Below are 27,916 nucleotides of genomic sequence, written 5' to 3'. Positions count from 1 at the left end.
AATCAAAAGCGCTTTAATTCATTTGCAAAAAACTTGAATTCACTTTTCAGTTTGCAAATTCATTTTAGGGGTTCCATTCAAATCCTTGATTAATTTTAAAAAGGCTTCATTTTAAGAAACAGGGCTCCAAAAGTATGACAAAATTTCCCACTACACGCACGGAGAAAAATGTATGTTAAAGGTAATTAAAAATATAATAATAGCTATCAAAAAATATAATACGTATAGGGATAGCTATGAAGAATAATAAAATTTATCATATTGTAACGTGATTTATAAATTCGGGTTCGATTTATATCAATATTTATTAAACAAGACTAAAACACTATAAAAACCGTACAATTTATATCGATTATTTATATCACACACTTCGCAATTTATATCAGATTTTCGCGCTCAATGTTTCATACGTACTCGATCTCGTTCGATAGTAGACTGCCGCGATGTTCGGTCCGCAACCATTTAAACACGCAAGCAATGTAAGTCCAGTACATTCTCGAATACGCGTAGAAAATTCCAGAGCGCCAAAGGCGACGTCATGTCTGGAGCATTTCCGTTACAATATACATATTGTTGCAAGTGTACCTATAGCTAGTTTTACTATATATTGTTTTAACTCATACAAAAAAACTGTATGTAACGGCAACCATCTCATATGCATGCTTTTGTAATACGGGAGTAGTTGAATTAACATCTCCGCTTTTGTATTAATAAGTAACTTAGATTATTGCAATTAATATAGTACACACCCTGCCAAAAATCGACTGCACCAAAATTTCTCGGGAAAACACTTTTTCTTATTAATTTTGGTGCGTAGAATCCGAAACAATTCGTACTTTTTCGATCAGACTTCTCAATCAAAAATAATAGACTAGAAACCAATTTCGAAAGAAAATTCAAAGGGCTGTAACTTTTGAACTAGTAGCCCAATCTTGGAACTGTTTGAAATTAAGGATTCTACAGGCCATATTCTTTTAAAAATCGGTCATTTTGTGGAGAAGTGTGTTTCCTTTAATGCCGAAAAAAAGCCGCATATCCTTTATCCACGCGCTTTTTAAGAAGTAAACTTTTCAAATAAATGAAAATAACCCTAAATTCCTACAAAAAGACACCCTATTTAACGTGTAACCCAAAAAAATTAAAATAGGGGTGGCTATTTAAAATGTATAAGCTACTAACTACTTCAGGCATTGAACAACGTACCATTTTAAACATTGAAATAAAAAAAACCTATTGTTTTAGGTAATTAATGCCATATTTAATTTCGGCTTTAGCAAGACAAGGGCCGTCGTCTAATATGCAGCATTTTTGAGGTTAAGGCCCGGTTGTACAACATCAGTTTAAACTTCAGTTTAGTTTAAGTGACAGAGATCAGAAATACGATTGGTCAACTTGTGAAATATTAGCCAATCAAATCCTTTAATTCATAATAAAACTATAAACTGATGTTTAAACTGACATTGTACAACTGGGCCTCGATCAGTCAAACTATTTTGAAGACTCGTAAATATGCGGCGTATGACAGGTGGCTAAAGTACAGTCCAGAAGTGGGGTAGATAAAGATTTGACATATATAACTAAGCTTTATTATTCTCGTTCCCATTGATCTTCTATGTAACTGTAGTAACAAAAGGAAGGTAAACACAAAGAACGATGTATATATTTTCAAAGGGGTAAATTATCAATGGAAGGCACGAGTGCATCGTTTAGGTTTTGTTACATTGCCAACATATTTCACCTACAGAACCAAGTACGGAATCTTAGCATTTTCCATATCCGACAACGTTGGATACTCATTTATGTTATGTGAAAATGAATAAGTATATGAGTATGTAATTTAAGTAATCCAAGTGATAACGATATACGTTCTGCGGTAACGATCGCCATACATTTGCATATAATTCCTTGTTCTTCATGTGAGCGTAAGACATGTGTTCATAAATAACACACAAAGAATCGATTTCTCCGAGTAGTTGGATTAATATTAACGAGGTAATTCACCAGAATCAACCATTGGCTGCTTAGTTGTTGACTAGACAATTTTGAAGATTGTGATTTTCTACAATATTTATTATATCTCTGTTACAAAAACTAGAATTGAATGTGAAAGTTGATAGTTGAAAATTATTTGAAGTCACTTTTAGCGCATTTTCCAACTCATGTAGCGTATTTTTGAGAGCATTTGGTAGGATTAACCTTCAGACAAAGTTTATGGCATTTATGAAGACTGTTCTCGACATCTTTTAACACTGATTCAGGTTTTCCTCCCAACGTTCCGTCATCTAGATACCAGATATTTAGTTCTGATCCCTAGGATATTAATTTGGGTGAATAGCTAAAATGAAGGCCCTAGCCCCCAATTGGTGCCCTTGCTTGGCGCCAACTCTCGAAAGTAGAGTATGCTTTCCATAGAACAGTAAAGTAGGAGATGAATAGAAACGTCATAATAGCGGAGAGAGCTGGAGTCTTCTCTCTAACTTCATGAAGTAAATCGTCTCGCTCACCTGAGTTAAATCGTTGTTGAAGTCAATTTTTAGAAAGACCTTTTCAGAATTGAAATTTAAATAAATCCTTGCAGGCTGAACGGCAGTTCGCATCCTTTTTTAATCGCATAACCCAACTGAACGGGACGAAAGGAATCTCCGATTTTCGACTGCATTTCTGAACAAGCTAGTTTTGCAGTCAGACGTCGAGAGGTATTTCCAACAGCAATTGGACGGATGCCACTTCTTATTAAGCGCGCATAAGGATTAAGGATAAGGATGCTCCAAACAATACCGGAGTGATAGAAGTTGGAACTCCACCGATGAACACAAATGTTCTGCCACCATTGATTTTATTTATATAGGTATAAAGAATTAAGATAATTTTAATAACGGTTGACAAGTGACACTGCTTATCAGCCCTATGCCAAGATTTGTTCTACTGACGACAATTCAAATCTAGTGCTGTATGTCTTCAGCTTAGATTACATGTATCAACTTTTTTTTTAATTTGAGGGACTTAACCATGTTCGCAAGACTAAAGGGAATGAAGATACATAAGTCAAGACTAATTGGATACTTGAGCTCTGTTGAATTGACACATGTAACTCTATTTCAGTGACTTTGAGTCTTCGGAACCTTTTCTTCGTGGAACAAAGAATTGATGCGTGTAATTTAAGCTTTAATCCCAATGAAATTTGTTCACCAGACCGTTATATTATTATGGCAAACAATGACGAATGAAGTTTTATTTTCAATGTTGTACGGATATTTGAATTGCTAATGAGTTTTATGGTTATATCAATGTAGTATTATTTGTGTTTTCTCTTCGTAAATTTGTTTAAGAAATGAAACTAAGGCCTATATTACTTACGTTCGATTTGGAAATATTAGTGGCATGACTATTTGGTTACTGATGATGATGTTCATAATATATTGATCAGAAATTATTTTCCGTTGAAACTTATCATTTGTAGATATAGCTGTTGGGAGAATAGTATACAGGGTGTTCCTAAATATGATGTAGATACGGAAGGGGCTAATTCTTTGGCTTATTAAAAGGTCATATAAACATAGGTCTGCCAACGCTTCGTTACCGATCTACAGGGCGCACATTTCAAGATTTTTCTCTATATCTCCTGCAATTTTTGAAATTGCTCAAACTTGAAATGTAAGTTACGCTGAATGGCTTAGATCATTGATCATGTCAACAGTAATGAGAACCTACAGGGTGTCTTTTAAGGGGTCATGTTCCATTTTCTACCCCTGAACTTTTTTTTAGTGCGCCACTGGTAAATTGTAAAATTATATTTAATTTTTCTGATATGTTTGAAAACTTTTTGGTTCCTAGTAACTTTTTTGTATTTGCGACCTTTATCGAGAAAAAAATAAAAATGAATTTTAGGGTTGCTACTTACATTTTTAAAGTGGTCCAGTAGGGCCTGGTTTTATTTGGATAATCTGTTGTTTTTATGTCTTGACAGTTCGCATTTGAAATTGTATCTTGTGTTTGCATATGTTTATAAATTAAAGGTTGAATTGTACGGTGAAATTATAGCATTCTGTAGATCAGTAACCAGTTTTCAGCTTGCACTGAGTCTCCTACTGAACACCTTAAGGCTCATCATTCCTCTTATGTTGTGGGTCAAAACAGGATCGTATAGGTTTGACAGTTTAGCTTTCTTCCAATGGTTCTGGGGTGTAAAATTATGTCTGCCAAGGTCGAGTTGGGTCGATGATATTGTAGCAAATGTAGTAACCACCAGTTCCAATCTAAAAAATTCTTTAACCTTCTACCAAAGAGTATCCAATGATATGACATAGAACAACTAAAGGCAACCCTTAAAAGATACCTCACTTTAAAAGCATTTTTTTCCATATAAGAATTTGTAAGTGAACTTTAAATTTTTAAATTGAATATTGTATTAAAATGTACATGTGCTATTTAATTAGAAAATAATGATCAATGTAAGCGCTACACTGTGCAAAAACATGAGAATATATTAATATTATTAATATTCCAAAAATATCGATGAATATCAAGTCGACGTAAAAAATTAGTCATCGGCGATAAAGCGCGAAGGCGGATGTGACGCAATCTTTCCGGGAAATATGACGTGTTTGTTCCAGTAAAGGATTTTTTTTTCAGTTGGTAAAGAATGCGCATAAGTACCGTAATTTTCGGTTCAAATTATGGAAATGGGCATGTACAAAGAGTGGAGGAGGCAAGAATATCAAAGCAAATCATGGAGTGGAGATGCCCCAAAAGAATCTGGATATGTGGAATAGAGGAACAGACCAGAGACAAAGACTGAAAATTGTGTTCAAAAGTAGGTAATACGATTTATGACAAATGGATTTATTATTATAACATCAAACAAGTTGTAAATCAGCATATGCATGATTAAAACGCATTTTTGGTAATGCAGGTCAGTATTTTATTAGCGAAGTTTAAAATTATCGATCTCATGAGTAATTTTGGCTGCGTTAAATAATTAATTTTATTTAATTTCAATTGAGGGTACGTCTTCATTTTGTAAAACAAATCACAAAGTAAATAATAAGTTTTTCTATGAAGTTTTTATACTGGTAGCGCTATCTAACGGTAAAATTATAGCACCTCCGGAACCCATATCGAAATTATTTTCTTCAGTTATCGATCTCACAAGTAATCTAACTCAAAATAGACTAGTGCCTGCACATCTACACTATAGCAGAAAGCTTTTAGTGAAAATTTGAATTCTCTAGCTATTGTAGTTGTGGAGATCTCACGCGGACAGCCGGCCTGCCAGCCATAACGAATATAATAGCGTATTTTTTTCAAAAATGCGCTAAAAAGACGCGGGTAAGCCACAAATGAAAACCGCAAAATTCTTAACGTATAACATGACGCAAATTTGAACCAATTAGTGAAGATGATCTGTTTACGATTGAAACACGCAAAAGAATTTAGTTACTCCACGAGTCTCTCTCGTACGTCGATACATAAATAAAAAATACAACAAACAGATTAAATCCAAATTTGTATGGCTGATTGCTCCTAATCACTGGTAAAGTATTAAATTTAAAGTGTGTCATAATTTTAACGATGTAATCAAGCGTTGACCTTTCCGCACATAAAAATTCCCTTTATGCCAAGAATTTAGTGTGCCCTTTATTAATATTTTCATTTCCCCCTCGTGTCATCAGGCGACAAATGAACGGGTCGATCTATCATTTTAAGGTCTGAAGGTTTGCAGGGCCGGAACGAACGCGGCGGCATGATAAAACGTTTTAGGCGCAAGTAACCAGTAGCTAGCTAACGTTCAAGGTTGTAGTAGAGTAGAGGTACTTGTTTTCGTTATATCTCGACAATATGTGATAATAATTAAGTATTGCTTCAGTTACTTATATAATCTTGTGAGTGCACGACACAATCATGCGGTTCGGAGTTATGTTTCTAAATATTATTATTAACAAATTCTTATAAATAAATTACTTTTTTTAAATAATTAGTAGTGCAATAACGTCATCCTCGCAATAATGTCTAACCTACAATTAAATTTAAACGATTCATTAGACCAAAGGATAAACGAATTTAAAAGTGACCCGGAAAAAATGAAGGAGGTGAATGAATTTTTAAATCAACTTCTGGAGCAAGCTAGAATCGAGGCCGAACAAAAAATGAATGTTAAACATAAGAACAAATTCGTAAGTATCTTTCCGGTTTTTGTTTTATAACTAAATATTCGTTTATTGCAGGACGTCTTCAATTTACAGAGTAAGTATTTGGTCCATTCAAATTTCCCGCGATCACCGTGGATCAATATTGCTGATTATTTGGCGGGTTGCGTTTGAATGCACAGTTGCATATTATTCTGAATGCGAAAGGTGTAACAATTAACGTATAGAGGGACAACGTTCAAATGGCTTGAAAATTATTACAATTAAAACCCTGCAAAGTTATACACATGACTGACCTTTTCATGTCTCAATGGAAATAGGTAAATCACGGTTTATTTAGTAAAGAGAGGACTATTGGGTAATAAATTCAAATTTGTTTGGTCATAACGCTGTTGCGCACATAAGTATGTCCTCATTTATTATGAGGGTGTATTTTTTCATTGTTCATCCTAAGGAATCTCAGTAACAGGTAAACTGCCGATGAGGGAAGGAAAGAGCTGCTATTTTGGCTAAAACTTGCAACATTTATTCGGCTGTGCTTTTTTATATGAATTTTTTGTAACTACTCCGTCAACTAAACAAACATGTTTCTTTTGCCTTCTATTTGAGTGAATCAAGTTTCACTTTTCCTCTATGAGGGATTAAAAATCAGCTAAAATTCACGTGTATACGTGATCGTGCCCATCGTGGGGTTGCGTTGTTACCATTACCACGTGATAACACACGAAGTTATATGTATACCTAGTCAATAGTTTAAGCATTTGGCATTGGTTTTTATTTAAGTCACCTGATTGGAACAAAAACAAAAACTAAACATTTATAAACGATTGTAACAAAATAAGACACCTTTCTATACTTACTTAAACTAAACTGTTTTTCACAAATCACAAGTTTTTACAAAAATGGCGTACATAACCACAGCATTTACACACCTTTAATCCCTAGGAATTTGTTGCCCTGATTTTTTGGTTTTGGTTAACAAATTGCGCCGTCAAGATTAAAACATGCATCGGTCCCTTGGTATTGTAACTAATGTTGCTGATAGGGGTTAACCATCCCTAAAGTTTCCGTTTGAACGAAACGAAACCTCTACTATAAAATTTTATATATCCGAAGGATAGCTCTTTGATTTCATTATCCTAACAATGGTTTAATGAAGATTTTCACTTTTCTCCTAAAAATCAAATTTTTAACATAACTAGTGGACAACAAATAAGGTAATAGAAATTAATATATTGATTAAAAACAAATTGAGATCCACTTCACTTTACACTTCTTGTATTCATAACTGGGTCGCGTTTATTTTCAATTCTAATCAATAAATTCTAATTCGGGGTCACTTTCTTCCTTAACTACCTACTTCTATTTATATACCCAAGCTTTTTTCGCAAAAAGATACACCTTACGTCTAATAAATTGGAAACTCTTTTACAGGGATATTCTGAAGTGGGTTCGTAGGTAATAATTTTTTCCAAAATAACACGAGGCTTTAATTAGTTAAGTTACACAGATTGTTACCCTTTGTTAAGACTCACCAAAAATCTATTTTAATTATTAGCGGGACCGAACAATTTACTTATTACTCCAATCTCTCAAAAGGAGCCAATTGTTAATTTTATACAAAACAATAAAAACGAACAGTTCGGGTGGGTACCTTTAAACCTAAGGTTCCTTGGAAGAGATGGCTTTAGTCTCCTCCGGAAACGATACGCTCCGTCGTCTACAGATGATACCTCTACAATGCTCCGAGTTGATAGAGGGTGGATCTAAAAGGAGGGGTTAGAGTTGGTTCTTTCAAAGTTCTCCTGGACCTGGGCTCCTGATAGGTGGAACTGCAGACGAATTTTTTTTTACTGTTTAGCCGCAATAAGCTAACTTTTTGTTATGGTTCTCACGCACTCAAAACTCTTTTAGACCATTCTTTTAAATACTACAGTTTTGTTCACAGAAGATCTCTCAAGTTGAGTACCATAATCCCTTTATTCGCATGATTTCATTGCGTAAAATTCTCGTGCGCCACTAAATAACACTGGCAACTCCTCCCATTAAAAATGCATTAATCCCGATTCTCTCAATAATTGATTCGTTATTTTACAGAAAAGCATTGATTTCGTCTTTTTTGTGTTTTAAATGTGGACTAAGATTAAATGCCCCAAAACACAAGTTTATTACATTCACATTCTCGGGGGAACTTGAACTGGAATTCAAAAAATATCAAAACCCGAATGCCCCCAAAACTTTTCTTCGGATTAATCTCGACCTATCTTTACTGATTAATTAACTCCCCAAAATGGCGTTTTATTAACGAAAATGGCCATCTTTATTCATTGACGGCCAACAAGTTTCGCTGTCTTAAGGGGGGTTCCCTCATGAATTATTTCCTGAGATGATGTTTTTGAAAGTGAAACTTCCATAACTTTTAAATGCGATAACCAATTGATCTCAGAATTTGCATTTGACCTTCTACCCTTCATGATATTATAATGAAACGTCTCATCATTTTAATTAAAGGTCTCAACAAAAGGAACTGTTTTCTACCAACTGCCGCCCTTCTTTCTGGTCCCTTATCACAAAAGGGAGTAGGGGTGCTGGTTTTATTCTTCATGGTACTCTAATGAAAGGTCTCAACGAAAGGAATTAGTTTTCACTAACCATAGTCCTTCTTCTCCACCCCTTATTTATTTATTTATTTATTTATTTATTACGGTTTGTCAAAGGAATGTATTCTCAAAAGCAACATGCATCGTCTTGACGAGACATATCTATTGGTGAAATCGAATCGAATATCTTGAAAACGAAATGTCAGGATATAGGTGATGTCAAAACTTCCACTGCAAATAGCTGCAGAACGGAATGTCGGAAGAGGTCTCAAATATTGGAAAGATTTTCTAGCTCTAGACGAGACACATCTACTGGCGATGTAAAAACTGAATTGCAAATATCTTAAAAATGGTAAAGGAAGGTACCTATCTACAAAGGGAAAATGCAATATTTGGGAGAATTTCTCTGCGCTTGATTCTTACATATAGCGTAGATTTTGAATGTATGCCTGGCGGCCTTTAAATGTTTGTGTGTAAAGAGCCCTCTCCCCATTAATCATCTACCAGGAACGTAAACATCAATAAATATTGCATGCTACAACCTTATAAACCCAACCATTTACTAAGCTATTTCGGTTTAAAAGTGCGCTTTATCTGTTGTGCATCAATTAATACTGTGCGTAATTATGACCGTGCACGACAACTCAACAAATAATAACAGTTCATAAAAATTGCAGTATCATAGTACTTTCTAGATTTACTGCTATAACTTATTTATTTAGTTAGGAAAACCGTTCTGAAAATTCGCATGTCAAATTCAATGATTGTTTTTGATTTGGGTCGTATCGATTATCAATCAAGATATCTTCTGTTTTAATTGTACAACTATAAATAATAATTAGAGTCGGCTATTAATGCAATTAACCATTCGTAATACAATAATCAATATTGCTTATATTATGCGGCGCATACGATAAGGTAAATTGTTTCACTTCCTGAGTGCTTTAAATCTTAATTCGGAGTCCAACCACAAGCGGAGATGGGGAACCAATACAAATAAATTTCTGAAATTTTGTTTAGAAGGACTTTCAGGTGATACAACATTTTACTAATTTTACCTAAGCATTTTTAGTTCTATTATAGCTGTTATTTCAATTAAATATATCACTAACCGAAAATTTGTTGAGTTATCTACTCGAGTAATTACTAAATTATAATACGGTACAAAAGGTTTACACAAAAAATTTTTATTAAGTTAATGTAAAGTACCTCGTAAAGTACTTATTAGGATATTATTGGAAAATTGCAGTCTAGTAAAATTTGGTTTTGTTCACATTTTGTATTATTTTAGTTATTTTACTTGTGTGAATTTATGAAGTGACGTCAACTAATAATTTATAAACCATATCACTAAATAAAATTTAAAAAAAAATAAAGGATAATATAAAATTTATAATTCGTCTGCTTCTTCTCGTACAAAAACCTTTAGAATCTATTCGTAAAGAGAGAAAAGGAGGTTTGCATGTATAAAAATCTCAATATTGAAAATAATTGGTTTGAATTAGTCCAATTACGAAGGGCAATTTATTTTGGAAAGGGTTACAAACACTAAACATTTAGAAAAAGCTCATGTAATTCAAATCTTTCAGTTTAGGCACACGGTTCGTTAATATCCCCATAGTGAATCGCGAAAAACGAACATATTTTAAAGAATGGATAAGGGTAGCTATTTTTATACGGGGGGCCGAAGAAACTAATGATATTAAACCTCTGCATATCGCCGTATCCAAAGTTAATGTTAGTGAATTAAAATAAGTCGAAGGTTCAGTACTATAACTATATTATAGTATTTATTATTGTATCTTTAATTAATAATAATACCTGCTGTCAAGTGTGAATCGCTTTTAGTAGATTACAATATTTGATTTAAAATAATTACGAGATCCCACAGTGACTAAAGCCTTCCAAGTCCACAAAATAGCAAGTATGTTCTTCGCTTCTTTCGCTTCAGAATCTCGAAATGAATTTTGTGTATCCCTCAATCCAGAACTTTCGGAATGTTCTACAAGTTAAAATAAAAAGCTGCGAATGCCTTTCAAACTTTAAATTTGAAATTCTTTTTCAAGATTTTCACATAAAATTATTTGCTATACCGTCTTCAAAAACAAAAACAAGTTTTGCTTATCTGCGGATAAAGCGGCGCTAGAAATTAAAGAAATTACGAAGTTTTGAGGTGTGTTTTTAAAGTGCATAAAGCTTTCAGTTCTCTCATCTTGATTGGACAATTAAAAAAAGAAAAAGACATTTGTTTACTGAAAAACATAGCTCATACAGGGTGTCCAATGAGGGGCGAGATTATTAAATGGAAAACTAAGACAATGAATTTATGAACAGTAACAGAAGTGGGTTATCTAATGAACCTCCTAAAATATAAAACAGTGTACAAAGTGCTCATTCATAACAAATTGTCCAGTTCTGATAATGCGAAAGCTTTATATTTTAAATGGAAGCTACAACGATGGTCGTATTGTGAGATACTTGAAGAAAAAAGTGTAATTTTTCACGGTAGGGTCGAATTCTTGCTCCTATGCGAGTAGTACGTATCCTTGTTGGTTGTACGCTGTTTGTTGAATACAATGATGGATAGAGGTATGACTATTTCGTAGAATCGTTCAATTACACTCTTTTTTTCTCGGCGATAACTGTCTACGAAAAGTAAATTGAAAGGTTTTTTTAGTCACTCAATTTTTTTTTCTTGCAGATGGAACGCGAAGGATTGGTGCTTGGTCAAGTAGAGCAAGAACATCCGCCAGAACGTTCGCTAGCAGAGTGTTTACAACAATATGTAACTGCACGACAACAGTTCGTAACGCCACAAACGCTGCCATTAATCGAAATTAGAATCTGAGATCTGTATCATTATCTTCCTTACTGGATTTAACGTCACCATAATCGTGATTATCCACTCATCCTTGAAAAGACCGGGAATTGATACGCGTAACAGCTTTATAGCTATAATAAATTCTTCCTCTAGGTATAGATATCCGTTGCACATCCGTTTGGTTGACCATTTGAAGCATGTATGTAGTACCTAGGTACCTATGTGTGATAAGTGTTAGATTCGAGATTTAACATATCATTATAAGTTTTTAATTCATTATCAAACTCTGTGATTATTACAAATGCAGCCCCTTTTAGTTTTTGTAGTCTCAGAAGTTCTGTAATTTAAATCCATTGTTGTAAGCGTAAGGGTGTCATCATAGGTAGGTTTATGGTAAATATTTGCTCAAAAATGATAACCTCGTTTCCAAGTGTTTTCAAATCGATACTCTCTACGTGCTATTTTCAACATTTAAGTATATTCCCTCAAACTACTACTTGACAAATATTGCCCATAAACGTATTTAGACAGCCCTGGGGCATTATATTCTAAAGAAACCACGCGCACACTTATCATTCCATAATAAAGTTTTTTTTAGTAACTAAACGGCGTTCTTGTCACATAAATACTAAATGAGGTTAAACTAGATAAAATTATTATACGCTTAACAAATGTTTCTACTGAATATTTTTCATATTTTATACTCTATACAAAGTAAATTCTAAAATTTATTTTCCGTTCCAGGGTAGTAACGTTTCAAAGATGTGGGATGTTTTTTACTTTGTATTATAAGCACTAATTAACGTTTATGGATGTTTAGAGATGAATGTTGCATGATTTATGTGAATCACATGTTGACAATCAATTTTTACTGAGGTGAGCAATTACTATATAACATCTAGACAAAAAATTACGCCGCAATGTATTATGTAATAAAAGAAGCATAAAATGTTTATGTACAATCCACAAATTTAAATAACTGGATTGATATGACGTACGTCATTTTATTGTGATTTATATACTCAAATATAGCTGGTCTATAATTTGGAATGTATGTTCTATGTTTAGATACGTAAAGTGAACAAATCAAAATTAAACCTGAAGTGTATTATGTATATGTGAAAAACTAATAAAGATCATTAATGTAGAAAGATCAAGGTTACTGATAGATATGCCTAGGTGTGTACTTTGTGAGTATTATAGCTTCTTAGTTATAAGTTCATCCATTATTATTTCATAGCAATTTTCACTGCGTAATGGTTTTTTTTAGTAATTACGGTCGTGCGGCTTGCGTAATAGTTTTATAGTTTGTTTAAAATACATCCTCTACTGTTTCAAGAAGAACTGGTCTCACAATTTCTGGTGTTACCTTGATTTAGCGTCTTATTTCTCGTCTTGCCAGTAACACATATTTTCTTACTATTTTTTTGGCCGGTGGGGAAATGGACTTGATGCACACTACGGAGGAAAGTCCGGAATAGTTTGGGCATCCCCTAGGACGGGTATAACCGCTAAAAACCCCAACTATGGCTTTGGCTGCAATTTGGAATAACGGTCCTATGTTGGACTTTACCTTTTGCATAGCAGCCATAGTCTATCCTTGACATAGTAAAAGTTTGGTTCAAGCAGAGGCACAGGTGGCCGATAAAAAGCATGTGATGGAACCGAATTAGCCCGCTAAAATTCGATTTAAATATTCCCGAAAGTGACCCACCCTGGCGCGAAGAAAAAAAAAGGTCAAGATTGCGCTTTGTTTCGTTTCCGTGGAACACGTGTTTTTTTCTGCTCTGCTCTACGTTGAAATGGGCCATAATTTACGGTAAAAGTGTCAAATATTACGCTAGGCGAGCTATGCGAGGGGACTTAATTTTCGTCTAGGATTTGTTTAAGGAAGGGGAGATTTGGCAGAGTTGGTGTTGCTTTTGTGGCGGGCAGAGGTAATTTTTTTACGTTCCGTACCGTATAGTGAGTGCAACTTCCACAATTGCAAAGGTGACGTAGTCTCAATCTTTACCCGTATTGCATCCCTTTAGTAATTGTGTGATCGTGTTAGATTATCGGCCAATTTAATGCTATTCTCGCACAGCATGATTATTGTCATTTATGGCACATTCTAGAGACAACTTGCACTTTAATTATACTGGTCATACTTTGAATTAAATGCATAGAGATTCCACATAAATCTATTGTTGCCCAATTTACAGCACTCCTTTGTTTCAAACGCTGGCAACAATAGTTACTGACTGATTTACAAGTTTTTATTTATATTTAGGTGCAGTATGTTTCCTTAGGGATGATATTCTATACCAGTATGCAGAACTACATTTTAATTTATAATTGAATTTATTGCAGCGCATTTCGCTATTGTTTGCATGAATATGTTACTGTTTATTTACGGGGTGCCTCATCTGGGGGCGAGTGACGTACATTAGGTGGTTGATTGTTACATATTGCACTTGGCATTGTGAATTAATTACTTGATACCAATGTTTGCCACAACATGTTCCTTTGTATTGTTGTAATGTGATAGTGCATACAATTATGCTCCTACTATTTATTTGAACCGGGTGATTATGATTATTAATATTTGGCAGGGTGACTTGTTTCGAATATGTACTGTGCTATATTTGATACCGATATATAATCTCGATTTGACGTAGCAGAGGCTGGCTAAAGTTCAGAACTGACATACGCAGAGATTATGTTTTTTTGTACTGTTTTTTTGTGTCTTTGAAAAGAGCCATCTTGACAATATTGTTAATCAATCCGATTAGTCGATCCCTGACATGTAGTGACCGAATATTGGTTTTGTATCAGTCTTTGTTATGCCAGTGCAAATATGTTAACTGTCAACGCCTACATGAATTGTGTATATTTTGTTTATAATTATGTATGCGTGCGAGTTTGCCGTTGGTTACTCTGTTATTTATGTTATGTCATGACTTGTCTTTTGATCGGTTATTGTCAGTACTCATGGTAGAGAGCCTGGAGTTCGGTAATTTATAACCCGGCATTTTAAGACTAGTGGGTTGGACTGGCCCTAGAGATGTCTGAATGAATGAGTTGGGGTCCCGCTTAGTCGTACATGAGGGCGCTGGCTAGGCCCGGCCTCACTTGCGCAGGGATTCGCTAAAAGCGTGTGGCGTGTTCTCGTTGTGACCTTTTGTTTTGTTAACAATTTGGGGTATCCTTCCTATGTGAAAGGCTCTTCTGAGAGGCCAACTCCTAGCGATTTCATACAATGCTGACATGTCATGACCAGAGCAACTAAAGACTACTCGGTGTGGGATTTGGACTGGCCATCCAATATCCAAACCTATTATATGAATTTATTGTAATCTTTTAATGATTGTTTTTGTTATGTGTGTGTAATATTGATTCTTTAGGAATTCCAGTGGAGCCTGGGATTCGACATTGTATTGATGTACTTGACAACATGCATTTATGCCATTACAGATAACTAATTTTGCTATAAAGTTCAATATTAATTTGTTGGCTGGGTTTTTTTCTTGGTCAGTTCTTTTTTTCCCAGCCTATTTTTATATTTGTACTCGGTGAACTACCATTTTCTAAATTTAATCTTGCAATGAGAATTATTTGGATTAAATCTCCGTTTTTAAAGCATGTACTTGTTTTATTTGTATTCCTTACTTGATCCTCACCCCGACAGGCAACACATATCTTGTAGCGACTCTTAAAAACACAACGTAGTAAGTGGTCCTATTATTCGGTCATTCCAGTTAGGTAGCTTTGTCTAGACGATCACGTGCCATGGGGTCAGTTAGTTTGGGAGGGAAAGTTTTGAATTTAAATCTTGAGTTGCGCAGTCTCTCGGGACTGGCCTGGGTACATCACAAGCATATTAAAGTTCAATGTTTCTAAGTGCTCAGTTTTGTCGTTTACTCGAAGAACTAGTAATGTTACGCTTTGAGTGATACGGGAGTTTGGCAAAGATACGGGACCTTGGGGTGTGATCTGACCACAAGCTGGGCTTTATCATTTGGGCTCCTTACTATAACAAAAGCACATACACAACCTTGAATTTTAGCCCACACAACCTTGAATTTTAGCCCACTCAACGAAGACCAAAACTGTCAAATAGGGGAAACATTCCGTGTAAAAGTAAACGTTGGCATAGTCATTGTAGGTTAAGATGTCTTAAACAGCATACTATTAGGTCTTTGTTTTTCGTAAAGAACTCGAAAGTTATTAAACTTGACCATTAATTTTAAAACACCCTGTTGAAGATCGTTCAAAATTTAAATCATTTGCAAGTGGCATCACGTATTGTTGATTTTGGAAGACTTTTTGAAATTCGAATCGACGGAGCCATAGGTACAGGCAGTGGCGAATTTAGGATCTGGTCTAGGGAGAGGCGCAATAAATTTTTAAAGTGAATATATTTTTAAAACACATTTATTATACGTATAAAAATAGAACTAAAAAAGAACAAACCAGAAAATGTCTAAATGACAAAGTCGAGCTTTCTTTTTGTATGTGCAAATGGATTTTTTTCATCATTCCACGAAAATTGTCCAATAGGCATTCTTGCAAGGCATTCTGCGCGGGTACACCATCTTGTTGAAACCAACAGTTTCCAACTTTGTTTTCTTTTGTGTGCCGTACATCTGGGACACAGGCATTGAAACGGTCTATAATTTTACCTTTGTTTAAAAAGAGTGACACAGAGGATGTTTCAAATTATAGGCCGATATCAATACTTCCCATTTTGAGGTCAATAATATTTTTAATAATGCACAACACGGTTTTAGATCAAAAAAGTCAACGACGGACGCCCTTGTAGATCTATCTAGTAAAATCTTAAAAACATTTAATGAAAATAATTATACAACAGCAACTTTTCTAGATTTAAGCAAAGCTTTTGATTGTGTAAATCATCAGATCTTGTTAAATAACTTGAAAGCATATAATTTTGATGCAATTTCCATTAAACTCATGCAATCATATCTCGAAGAACGTTCTCAAACTGTTAGATATAACGGTTTATTCTCAAAAGAAATATGTGTACAGTCTGGTGTTCCACAAGGTTCCATTTTAGGGCATGTGCTTTTCTTAATTTATATAAATGACTTGCCTTCTACAGTTAATGGTCATTTCATATTATATGCCGATGACACTACAATACTAAGCTCTGGTTCTGGTCTAGAAATAACAAATATAAGAAGTATAGATCTTCAAGGGCAGTCCAAGTCTTGTTTCCACTTGAACAAGTTGTCTCTAAATGAAGACAAAACTGAAGTTTTAACTTTTACGATGAGAAGGGACAGTGATGTAATTAACCAAAGGCCATATTGGCGAGCTCTCCCCAAAACTGAACAGAACTGTGTTCTTACTCCGTAATTTAACAAACCATGTTTTTCCGGAAGTTACGCGCACTGCGTACTTCGGATTAATCCATGCCATAATGAATTATGGTATTTTAATATGGGGTCACTGCTCCTCTGTCTCTAGAATCTTTAAAATACAAAGAAGAGTGGTTAGAATATTGGCTAACCTAGACTATCAATCTGATTGCAGGCAAACCTTCACAGATTTGAAAATATTAATCTTACCCTCACTTTACATATATACCTGTATGATTTATATGAAAAGTAATTGCCAAAAATTTGAATGCCACTCGGACTTTCACAATTACGATACGCGAAATATGCATAATTACGTACCTATTTATTTACGTCTTAAAAAAAGTCAGTACGGCCCTAATTTTTTAGCCATAAAATTTTTTAATATGTTGCCCACCGCTCTCAATCATTTCAATGAAATGGAGTTTAAATCTAAAATTAAATCATATCTAATAAATAAGGCTTTCACTAGAAGAATTTTTGACGAATAAATGTTGTGATATAATGGAATAGTTTGTATAATTATTATGTTTGTTTGTAATTTATTATATTCGTTTGTCTCTTACATTGCATACTTAAAAGGACACCATGTGTAAAACATCAATAAATATTATTATTATTATAGCTGCACTTCATCCCCAAGTTGTTCTAACGACGGGTTACCCGTACTCATTTTATTATTAACGCCATTCTAACCACTCTTCTTTGTATTTTAAAGATTCTAGAGACAGAGGAGCAGTGACCCCATATTAATGATCAATAAAATACGATGGCCTGAAGAGCATTAGGTGTTAAAATATTTAAGTTTAAATTTGATAATTTTTTTCACTAAAACTATTTCTTAGGTCAGTTATTAAATGATCCAGAATTGGAATATATATGTCGTAGGCATTTTGTAAAATCCGTCATTTTATAAAATGCCTAGGCAGTTTATAAAACGCGGGCAGTGTACTTTCTAGAGGTAAGCGATTGGTTCCCTTCCTCTTCAAGAGCGATCCCTTACGCATCTAGAAGGGGAAGGAAAACTACCCCAACCCCACAGGTCCGCATTTCACGAAATGACTCCGCAATTTAGAAATGACGGATTTTACAAAATGCCTACGACATAAAACTGCCTAGGCATTTTATAAAATGACGGATTTTACAAAATGCCTACGGCATATATACCGCGCCTGGGTACAGGGAAATGTATCAAACGACGTAGATTTTTATGTATATTTCGAAAATGCAATAAAATATAGGGTTAAAATCTCAGTTAAAATAAGAAAGTTTCTATCTCGGTTTCTATCCACATCCGGCTAAACCGAAAGTGAAATGATCATGATAATACGAGTTTACTTCGATAGATCATAAAAACTATGTTGTACCTATGCAAATTTTCAGATCGAGAGCCTTTAATTCGAGAATCAGTTGTTTGAGTTCAGATAGATACTTCCCTTTTAGATACACATTTATCACAATGATACAGAATATTGCTATGGACCACCGTTTGCGAATTATTTACGAAAACCAAAAAGGTACCTTTACACCCCCTCACCCGTTAGCTTCACTCCCATTCATCGTCTTCACCTACAACTATATACCAACATTCAATTTTACACGGATGATTCCCCTATTTTTCTTTCGTTGAGTGGGCTATTTGTGCAAAAAAGGTTTTGAAGATTTTTATTTTTTAAAGTCAACGGCAATATCCTTAATCCAATTAATTTTTTGGTTATTTGATATTCATAGTTTCGTTGCCAAGAGGAAAATGTGACTACAAATTAATTCACAGTTTCAATTGGCAGCAGCTTATTGTTAGGCCAAAAATTATTTTAATCATGGTCAATTTTAGCATTTTGACAATTGTGTTCCAAGTAGTTGACGCATCCGTTGATGGTAATGTGACAATTATGTTGTAGAAATCTGCATAAATGACCATACGTGATTTCTCAAAATCAAGACGCGTAAATAACTACTTAACACACACAACATAAATGCATTTAACATATTTTGTGCATTAGGTTGCAAAATTTTAACCAAGTTGCTAATATGCAAAGTAAGTTCATATCAGAGTTAAGGTTATCTTCCAAATAAATAGTGACGCAATTTCGGGTTAGAAAATTATTTCTTGCGTGGTTACTTAAATACAGTAGGTAACCCATTAGGAAGTCTAATAGCAAACAGAGAATTGGTCAAACTGGTCATTAATATTGATACCTTTGTTAAAAAAAAAACAAGTGTACCTACCGAACAGTACGCAATGTATCGAACATCGTTAGCAACAAAATTGAAATTATTTAGTCGATTTGTCAGAAAGTTTAGCTTCGTTTGTGTGTCTGAAAATCAAGAAAACTTGATCGTTGATGTAGGAAAGGGAAAGGAAGTCTTTCCACTTGTATGGCTACGGGACAACTGCAGATGCCCGTCTTGTTTTCACAAAAGTTCGACCTCCAGGATAATTAATTGGGTGGATTTTAATGTATCTCCCAAGGCAACATCTGTACAAGTGAGTGTTAACCTTTTTTTTTGGGTCGACTGCACAGATTTAAGTTTCCAACGAAAATCACCAATTTGTAGACTGCATTGCATTCGAAAATCCCAAAATTTGCGCAATGGAGCGAATTCCAAAATCTAAATGTGTTTTAGACGACATCGGATGGGAATATAGTATTGCAATGGAATGACAAACATATATCAACATTCAGTTTGGATTGGTTAAAAAAACGCAGTTTCAAAGAAGACGCACAACAATTATACTTACACGACAATTATAGACCAACCAAGGTTCCTTGGAGTTGTGAAACTTTTGAGAGCATTAAAAAAACATATGAGTATGAAGACCTTTTAAAAAGGTAGGTATTTACTACGTGTTACTTGTTTATCTTACTACTGATCTTCGATTTCAGTGATGAGGTTCTTTACAACTGGCTGTTCGATTATGCCCGTTATGGGATTGTTTTCATTAATAACGTTCCGGACGAGAAACATGCAGCAGCCAAGCTTTGCAAAAGAATTGGAGTTATTAAATCAACACATTATGAGTGAGTATTATCATATCACGAACTCTTTACATGCTTTGTATACCGACTTCGAGAAGTATAAGTAAATGAACATTGGAAATGTCGATATCGATTCCCAAAGGTTAAACCATTTGCCCAATCTTCACGAATCTTGACTGGTTCTCTGAAATATCTTTACTTTCAGGGAAGAATTTAAAATAAAACATATCCCGGGAACCTCTAACGTTGCATATCTGTCCGATGCGCTTCAACTCCACACCGACTTGCCATATTACGACTATGTGCCTGGGGTATTTTGTAAATAGATTGTAAACGTTTGATTTTAGGCGAAAGTTTTAGGTTACCATACTTCATTGTTTGATACAAACGGATGGCGAAGGCGGAGATAATTTGTTGGTTGATGGCTTATATGTAGCTGAAAAGTTGCGTCAAGAGAATCAGGAAGCATTTGATCTCTTAAGCAGTGTTGATGTAAATTGGCAAGATATTGGAAGCGAACATGGAGAGAAGTACCACACAATTCTTCGCTGCCCTGTCATAAAGTAAGTATACAGATAAATTAACGTAATAATGATGTACAATTGAATACTAACAGTGTAACTCCTGGACTAGGAAGGTTTTTGTTATATAAAACTGACGTTCCTACCCATCCATGCACTAATAATCCTAATTCTGATATTCATCCACAATCTTTCAGGTTAGACATTCATGGAAATGTGGATAAAATTCGGCAGTCTGGGCCACAAAGGGATTCTCATTTCACGGTGAATTTAAAAAAGGTTAAACCGTGGTATGAGGCTATGAAGGTATTCCAGAAATCAATTACGAGCGAAAGCATCAAATTGAAATTACGCCCCGGTAAGTAACCTGGTTGTAATTGAATGGTTATAAATAAAGTTGTCACTCTAATTAATTTTTAGGTGAAATATTGGCGATTGATAACGTTAGATTGATACACGGTCGATCGTCTTATAGTGATAGCGCAAACAAAAAACGTCTAATTATCGGAATACATTTGGACTGGGATGATCTTTTCTCAAGAATGAGGGCATTAAAGCGGAAAATTGATGCTTGATGTTCCATTGCAAGTTATGTTAGGTCGTCTCTAGTTTGGAAATAAGTGTGACTACATTATATTACAGGACATGTGTGAATAAATCAATTACGTACTCGATATTTCAGTTTAAACTTTGCAGCAGTGTTAATTTGATACACCTAGCCACAAATCATCCACCACTAAGTGTTCGAATCTGCGCCCTATAGCTAACTCACTGGTAAAATAGCTTACTTTGGAAAATGTCTCTAACGACATGTAAGTTATTCATTGTCTAGATAACGCCAATATGAATCTCTTAGACACTCTTTGTTACTTTAATGTTCACTGAACTCCCCAAAAAGGTGTGGGGCCTAGTAATAAAACTCCAACAAATTCGAAAATACCTACCCATAGAACGCAATTAAAGGTCAGTTAGTAAATGAGTTGACAAAAAGTGTGATTTACATTTCCAGATAATATATGTACATAATCGCAAAAGTAAGGTGAACCAGACGTAATCCTAGTTTAAATAACGTAAATAGTTCGGCAATTTTTCGCAGTAGATTTTTACAAGTGAACTTTTTCCCAAACATAGTCTTTTGCTAACGACAAAATACAAAACCTAATCAACTTACTAATCCGTAAAATTTGCAGCGGGGTATACTCGAACAATTTGCACTTAGAAAGGTACCTAGGCGTTTCACTCCCTGAACATTTCGACACTCCCATAATTAGGTACCTCCTGTAGTTTCGTATGCAAGCAACTTTTCAGCATTTGTTTTAACAACACAGACCACAAGACGGTCCTTTGTCCCAAACCCGCGAACCGTGATTGAGCCTAAAATAGACCGTAGTTATTCAACCGATGTATTTTTTTATGCTGGGACGAGTTATCCCCTATGCATTGAGGGTTGGGGGGTTCATGGATTTTAAGATTTAATGGGAAATATTTGATTATTCGGTTTAGGGTGATTAGAGGGTGCTCCATACCTACGCTGCATCATAGCGACCCATTGAAACAGGGGGAAGGCTGTTACCTTCTCTTTTCAAGTCTAGTATCTACTTCTTGCTTGGTATTTGAGAGAGTGGCATCGCCATCCCTTATTTTATGCATTGTCGAAGGGTTCTTTTCATAACGCTGCAGATCATTTTCCTTCTTCAAATTTAAAGGTGATTTAATTTTAAGATAGTAGTTTAGCTGTTTTCTTAAAATTTGTGGTTTGGGGTTTTTTATGGGCATTTTTTGAAGTGGAATAATGGAAACGAGAGAGAGAGGTTCCATTTTACCAATACATGTATTATTTTTTTTAGTCCTTTAAGTATTGAACGCTCCAATACAAGGGGCTCCAGCCAGGCGAGTGCTATAACGTAGTAGATTTTGGTTCCCATTGTTTGAGTGGTTTTGATGTGCGACGTAGTATATGTACAGATAGTATTGCGTAGATAAAGCGTACGTGGTATATCAAAACCGGATGTGTTACATTCTATAGGACGTGAGGAACTTTTTTGCTGAAAGTCAGACTGAAAATTAACTTGAGGTACGTACCTGTACACATTTTTTTTACGTTATTGTTTAGGTACTATGGTAGATTTTTGTAAGCTAGATGGGGTAAATAAATCCGTAAGTATACAGAGTAGGAAGGTTTTGAAGTTTTTTTTTTATTATTAGCGAAATTGGATTAAGTGGAGGAGGGGGATGTCTTAGATTTTTGAGCTATCCCTCTCGGTAAAACTGGAAAACGTACATTTATTTTTTCTAAAGCCCCTGTTTTAAGTTCATACTACTTTTGGATTTAAAAAATCAAATCAAAACTAAGTACGAACGGGTATTTCGATTCTGCATTGTAACTAATCGTTTCAAATGCTCGTTTAATACGCCAACTTCATAGCTCATTTTTTTAAATTTGTATTTTGGTTACTAGTTTTGATCGCACCCACAATTGTTCTAGATTTTGAAAAACTTCTGCCAAACCACTCTAAAAAATCAAGCAAAAATTTGAATTTTGCTGCTTTTTTTATTATTATTTACTATGCTGTTCCAAATGCATTAGAGAATTATGATTGTTCGTAAGTTAATCTAGTTCCCTTGCTAGTGCTATTTATACATTTTACTTTTCCGCACCTATATATGGGTAGGTAAAGTATTGTTTTTACCACAGTACGTTGTAGTTGTTATTATTTTCGGGGAAAATATGCAAAGCATCAAAAAAAGTTTTATACAAAAATTTGAGGTTCTTTAATGCCTACTGGGCAGTAGTACTTTTAATTATACAGGGTTGGTCATAATGACCCGACACACTATTATTGCATTTTTTGGAACACCCTGTATATTATTCGATATTTCAATTATTCCCTCAATTTTGAGCATAATTTGTAAGAGGCATAATGTGCCCAAATGCAATCGTTTCCGAGTTATGGAGTTTTCAAAATAAAAAGTATTGCTTTAAAATGTAGGGTAGGTATTGAATAAATAACAATAATTAATGACATCGCGAATTTCTTTTAAAAACATTCTGTGGTTCTGAAAAGAACCGTTTGTGAAGTTTGTTATGATTGTTTGGAAGCATTAATTATTGTTTTTTGTTCAATTATTAATGAATTTTAAAATAATAGCGTTTATTTTCAAAACTCGATACCGGAAACGATGCAATTTAGGTACATTATGCTTATTACAAATTTTGCTAAAAATTGAGAGAAGAATTGAAATATTGAATAATATACCTACAGAGTGTTCAATTTCAAATAATTAATTTTGATGTGCCGCGCCTTTATGAGCAACCCTGAATAATTAAAATTATTACTGCCTAGATATTAAAGAACCCCAAAACTTTTGTATAAATCATATTTCGATATCTTGTATATTTTCGCCGATAAACGACCGTTTCCAGACTTATCAGCGACCCTGTATATTTTTTCTTGCAACATCAATACAAGTGAAAGTTTCTCATAACCCAACGCCTGCTGATACCCAAAAACCATTTATTTAAATAAAGTGTGCATCCTGGCATTAAGGACAAAGAAATCGATTGGGAAATGATTTTTTTTAATGCGTTAGCGTTAGATTAAAGCTGTAGATCCACTAACCACATCAAAAGTATTGTTACGTTTTTATTACAATTATTTAATTTTTTTATTTTTACAATTAATTAACAAATTTATAACAATCTTGAAATTCCTAATTTATAATCTCGTTTTATATTAAGAAGGTTATTTACGAAGGAGCGCAATTTTAATGCTTGAGGCGCCATTTGGGCATGCTACGCTACAATATTCAAAAGTTTCTAAAAAAAGGTGAATAAATGATAATGAATGAAATTTTAATCATCTGAAAAATGTCATTCCGTTCCGGGTGTGTGTTTAAACTAGAACGAAATGTCGTAGGTATTACGTTAGGATTAAATGTATGACGATAATAATTAAAATTCAAGTTCATGTTTAGATCCTATTTTTGGGTAATTTTAAGGGTATTTCCGAATCACATTTTACATCTTTGACATATTTAAACGTGATTTTATTATAACAAATTATACCTACTAAACTAAGTAGGCACATTATTTACTTGCATCAGAAAATAGCTTGTATAAGTTATATAGTACAAAACGTTTGAGTGTTCAAAGTTCAATTGTGTCATTAATATTGATATCCAACGTCTTTATAATCAGACTACCTATACACAGTATCCATAGACATTATTCACATGAACAATGTATCCAAGGCAACAAGCAGTTACGCGATTAAAGCAATTGACTCAATTAATTAGGAACTACAGTTCCGCTCGCTTATGTGAAAATAAAGAAAATTTAATTCTTGACATACAAAAACAACAGGAAGTATTCCCGCTGGTATGGCTAAGAGATAACTGCAAATGTACGTCTTGCTTTCACGAACATTCAACGTCCAGAATAATTAAATGGATTAATTTTGATACATCCCCGAAGGTGTCAACGATAGAGGTGAGTTTCACTTTCGTTTATGTCGTGTATAAGACCTCACCCCTGCTAAGATTTTTTACGTTTTTCTGGATCAGCTAGCAAAATCAGATCAAAAAGGTACAAAAAAATATAAAAAGGTCACATAAATACGGATAGAGTCACCTCATCTTGGATTTATCAGGGATATACTGGTAATGCGAAATGCTCTTCGTTGACCACTCAATACTTATTATAATGAAGCGAAAAGGTCTTAACCTTCCCTTTTATTTTACAGAACAGTCCTCGTATCTTATCAGTTACATTTTAAACATGACCAATGGGTCTACCAGCAGTGTCTTGCTGCAATGTTAACATTATCTTTGTTTTAGATTACGAACGATAACAATTTAGTTTTGCAATGGCACGACAAACACATTTCAAAGTTTAGCATTGACTGGTTAAAAGAACGCAGCTTCAGAGAAGATTCACAACAAAAGTATTTGCAGGAAAATTACAGACCGGCAAGAATACCTTGGAGTCAGGAGACCTTCGATGCCGCTAGAAAAGTATATGAGTATGAAGATATTATGAAAAAGTATGGATGAATTTTAAATCCCAAATGCACTGATAACCACCTTATTTCAGTGACCACGCTTTGTATAACTGGTTAGTTGATTTTGCCCGCTATGGCATGGTTTTCACACGAAACGCTCCCAATGACAACCACGCAGCAGCCAAAGTTGCAAACAGAATTGCGTTTATTAGAAAAACACATTATGTGTACGTACACCATTCTCCTTTTAGTTTATCAGTCACAAATTCCTTTGTAAAGATATCTAAAAATCCTAGATCCTAGAGATCAAAACTGAATTATTGAGATGTTTCCGAATAGCATGCCCGTGCCATTGCCTACATCTTTTCAAAAGGTTTATTCATTTTAGTGAAGAATTTGAAGTACGTCATACACCAGGAACCTCAAATGTAGCCTATTTATCTGGTTCACTTCAACTTCACACTGATTTGCCGTACTACGAGTATGTGCCTGGAGTAATACGCGTATAGAATATGTAAAATTTAGTTACCTGTCTTAAACCTTTTAGGCTATTATACTACATTGTTTAGTACAGACAGATGGTGAAGGTGGGGATAGTTTGCTCTCTGATGGTTTGTACCATGCGGAAAAGTTGCGTCAGGAAAACAAAGAAGCTTTTGATTTATTGAGTAGTGTGGAAGTGAATTGGCTTGATATTGGAAGCGAACATGGAGATAAATATCATACGATATTTCGGTGTCCTGTGATAAGGTAGGTCTCTGGCGTTTGATGATATTGTTAGATGTGGATTTTTAGATTAGACCTGCAAGGTAACATTGATAAGATTCATTACTCTGTCCCACAAAGAGATTCACATTTCACAGTGGATGTAAAGCATGTCAAACCATGGTACGAAGCCCTGAAACTGTTTGTAAATTCGATTACACACGGTACCAGTAAATTGAAATTGCAACCAGGTATGCACCTCTAAATAGCATTATGCGGGTCACTCTGTAATTGGGCGCATGCCTGTTGAGGGCCCAAAACAAGAGAGGGGTAAACTCACTGCTTCTCCCATTTATTAGTTATTTTTTAGGTGAACTTTTGGCAGTGGATAATGTAAGATTATTACATGGTCGGACTTCTTATCAGGATAGTGATAAAACGGAAAGGTATTTGAAAGGTGTATACATAGACTGGGATGAACTTTTTTCAAAGATGAGGGTTCTGAAATCTCAAAAATAGAGTTTTTAAATCAATTTTGCAGGTAATTGCTTGTATGTAGGTACCTCTAGTGCTATAATAAAATTTTGCGTATGATTTTTTTAGTGAAGGCGAACTGATTAACTATGGTTCCCAACTACTTCTCAAATCACAGAATTAAATGCATTTATTTATGAAGATCCTAGATCGCTTAGGTATTTTTATGAAACCCGAAAAGGAAGGCTTTTATATAAAAATAAACCACAATTTTTCGTTCGTTTCTAAAATTTACTTCGCGTCACAACTGTGAAAGTGGGGGTGGTCCTCTTTAATAATTTATTTTATTTATTTAAGATCGCGAGACCAACAAAAATTTCTCACAAGGCACACAAACATATGTTTGCTGACTGCCATTAAACCCGTTTAGAGGTGCAATTCAGAATAACCCTACTGCATGTCGTAAGGGACGACTAACCAACGGTAGGATAATGAATTTCCCTCCTCCTCGAAGAGCTTCCAGCAGGAACTGGTGGAGGTGGTGCGAGTCGCAGATCGTGAATGTTGCCTTTAGTGAGCTCCTGGTTGTCCCTCCTGACCAACCACGACTTCTATGATGTGGGGTCCGGGCTTTCTGGTTCCCGGTTCCTCGCCATTACTCGCGCCTCTACTTGGTACTGGGTGACTGCGGGCGTAACGATGGAGTTTCACTGCGACTGGCCGAGGGCTTCTTGGAGACTTTCGAACGCCTCGTTCGCGGAGGCCGTCCACGTGAATCGAAGTCCCTTCTTTAGTATGTCGTTGAGCGGACTCAGGTGCAAGAAGCTACCGGCGTGTTGTGTGGGTCTGGACGCGCTGCGGAGGACTTCCGTTCGTTGCCTCAGTGGACACATCGGGGGCCGTGAAATATATGAAGCCTTCGTTGCGTTCGCAACCAGTCCTCTGACCCAGAATAATGGGCGTTATATGCGAGGTTGTTGGCCACCAGGAATTATAAGGTGCTCTGTTGTTTGGTCGCCCCTCTATTGCGCACTGATAATTTTAATGCTGTCAAGGGTGTCTAGGGGCTTGCCGGCTGTGGCCAGGTGTGCCATTGTGGGTTTTGTACCTTTGTTGATGCGGTTCACCAGCTAGGGTTGACCAGTCGACATTTCATAAAGTTGTGAGAGGCTCCATTGTCCAGCAGGACAAGGTGGCGACCTTCAATAAGTTCCATGGCGATATGCCAGCCCGGGTTGCGGTGGATGACGACTGTGAGAGAGGTTGACTCCCCGGCCGCTTAGGCGATTCTCTGACTCGAGACAT

The 27,916-nt window shown here is 35.2% G+C and overlaps 3 protein-coding genes across 5 annotated transcripts; all 3 read left to right on the top strand.

Moving 5' to 3' along the window:
* Window positions 1-5,690: 5,690 nt before the first annotated feature.
* LOC116167506 lies at window positions 5,691-12,720 on the top strand. Its single transcript, XM_031482902.1, has 3 exons — window positions 5,691-6,173; window positions 6,225-6,243; window positions 11,448-12,720. Exons 1-3 carry the CDS (start codon window positions 6,006-6,008, stop codon window positions 11,585-11,587), a joined length of 327 nt encoding a protein of 108 aa, XP_031338762.1. The 5' UTR covers window positions 5,691-6,005; the 3' UTR covers window positions 11,588-12,720.
* A 2,587-nt stretch (window positions 12,721-15,307) lies between these two features.
* LOC116167505 (gamma-butyrobetaine dioxygenase-like) lies at window positions 15,308-21,106 on the top strand. Its single transcript, XM_031482901.1, has 7 exons — window positions 15,308-19,418; window positions 19,559-19,764; window positions 19,819-19,953; window positions 20,117-20,222; window positions 20,272-20,474; window positions 20,630-20,790; window positions 20,853-21,106. Exons 1-7 carry the CDS (start codon window positions 19,173-19,175, stop codon window positions 21,005-21,007), a joined length of 1,212 nt encoding a protein of 403 aa, XP_031338761.1. The 5' UTR covers window positions 15,308-19,172; the 3' UTR covers window positions 21,008-21,106.
* Window positions 21,107-24,595: 3,489 nt separating this feature from the next.
* Window positions 24,596-26,890, top strand: LOC116167504 (gamma-butyrobetaine dioxygenase-like). Of its 3 annotated transcripts, none has more exons than XM_031482899.1 (8): window positions 24,596-24,921; window positions 25,269-25,474; window positions 25,525-25,659; window positions 25,821-25,926; window positions 25,980-26,182; window positions 26,228-26,388; window positions 26,508-26,678; window positions 26,741-26,890. In XM_031482899.1, the coding sequence occupies exons 1-7, from the start codon at window positions 24,673-24,675 to the stop codon at window positions 26,654-26,656; spliced, it is 1,209 nt and encodes a 402-aa protein (XP_031338759.1). In that variant the 5' UTR covers window positions 24,596-24,672; the 3' UTR covers window positions 26,657-26,678; window positions 26,741-26,890. The 3 variants fall into 3 exon arrangements, with proteins under 3 accessions (XP_031338759.1, XP_031338760.1, XP_031338758.1); XM_031482900.1 differs by having other exon boundaries at window positions 26,508-26,688; XM_031482898.1 differs by lacking the exon at window positions 26,741-26,890 and having other exon boundaries at window positions 26,508-26,739.
* The last annotated feature ends 1,026 nt before the right edge of the window (window positions 26,891-27,916 follow it).

The sequence above is a fragment of the Photinus pyralis genome, unplaced genomic scaffold (genome assembly GCF_008802855.1).
Source record: "Photinus pyralis isolate 1611_PpyrPB1 unplaced genomic scaffold, Ppyr1.3 Ppyr1.4_LG3b, whole genome shotgun sequence".
Taxonomy (NCBI): domain Eukaryota; kingdom Metazoa; phylum Arthropoda; class Insecta; order Coleoptera; family Lampyridae; genus Photinus; species Photinus pyralis.
Note: the sequence above shows the minus strand (reverse complement) of the source record. Positions and strands in the feature narration are given on the sequence as shown.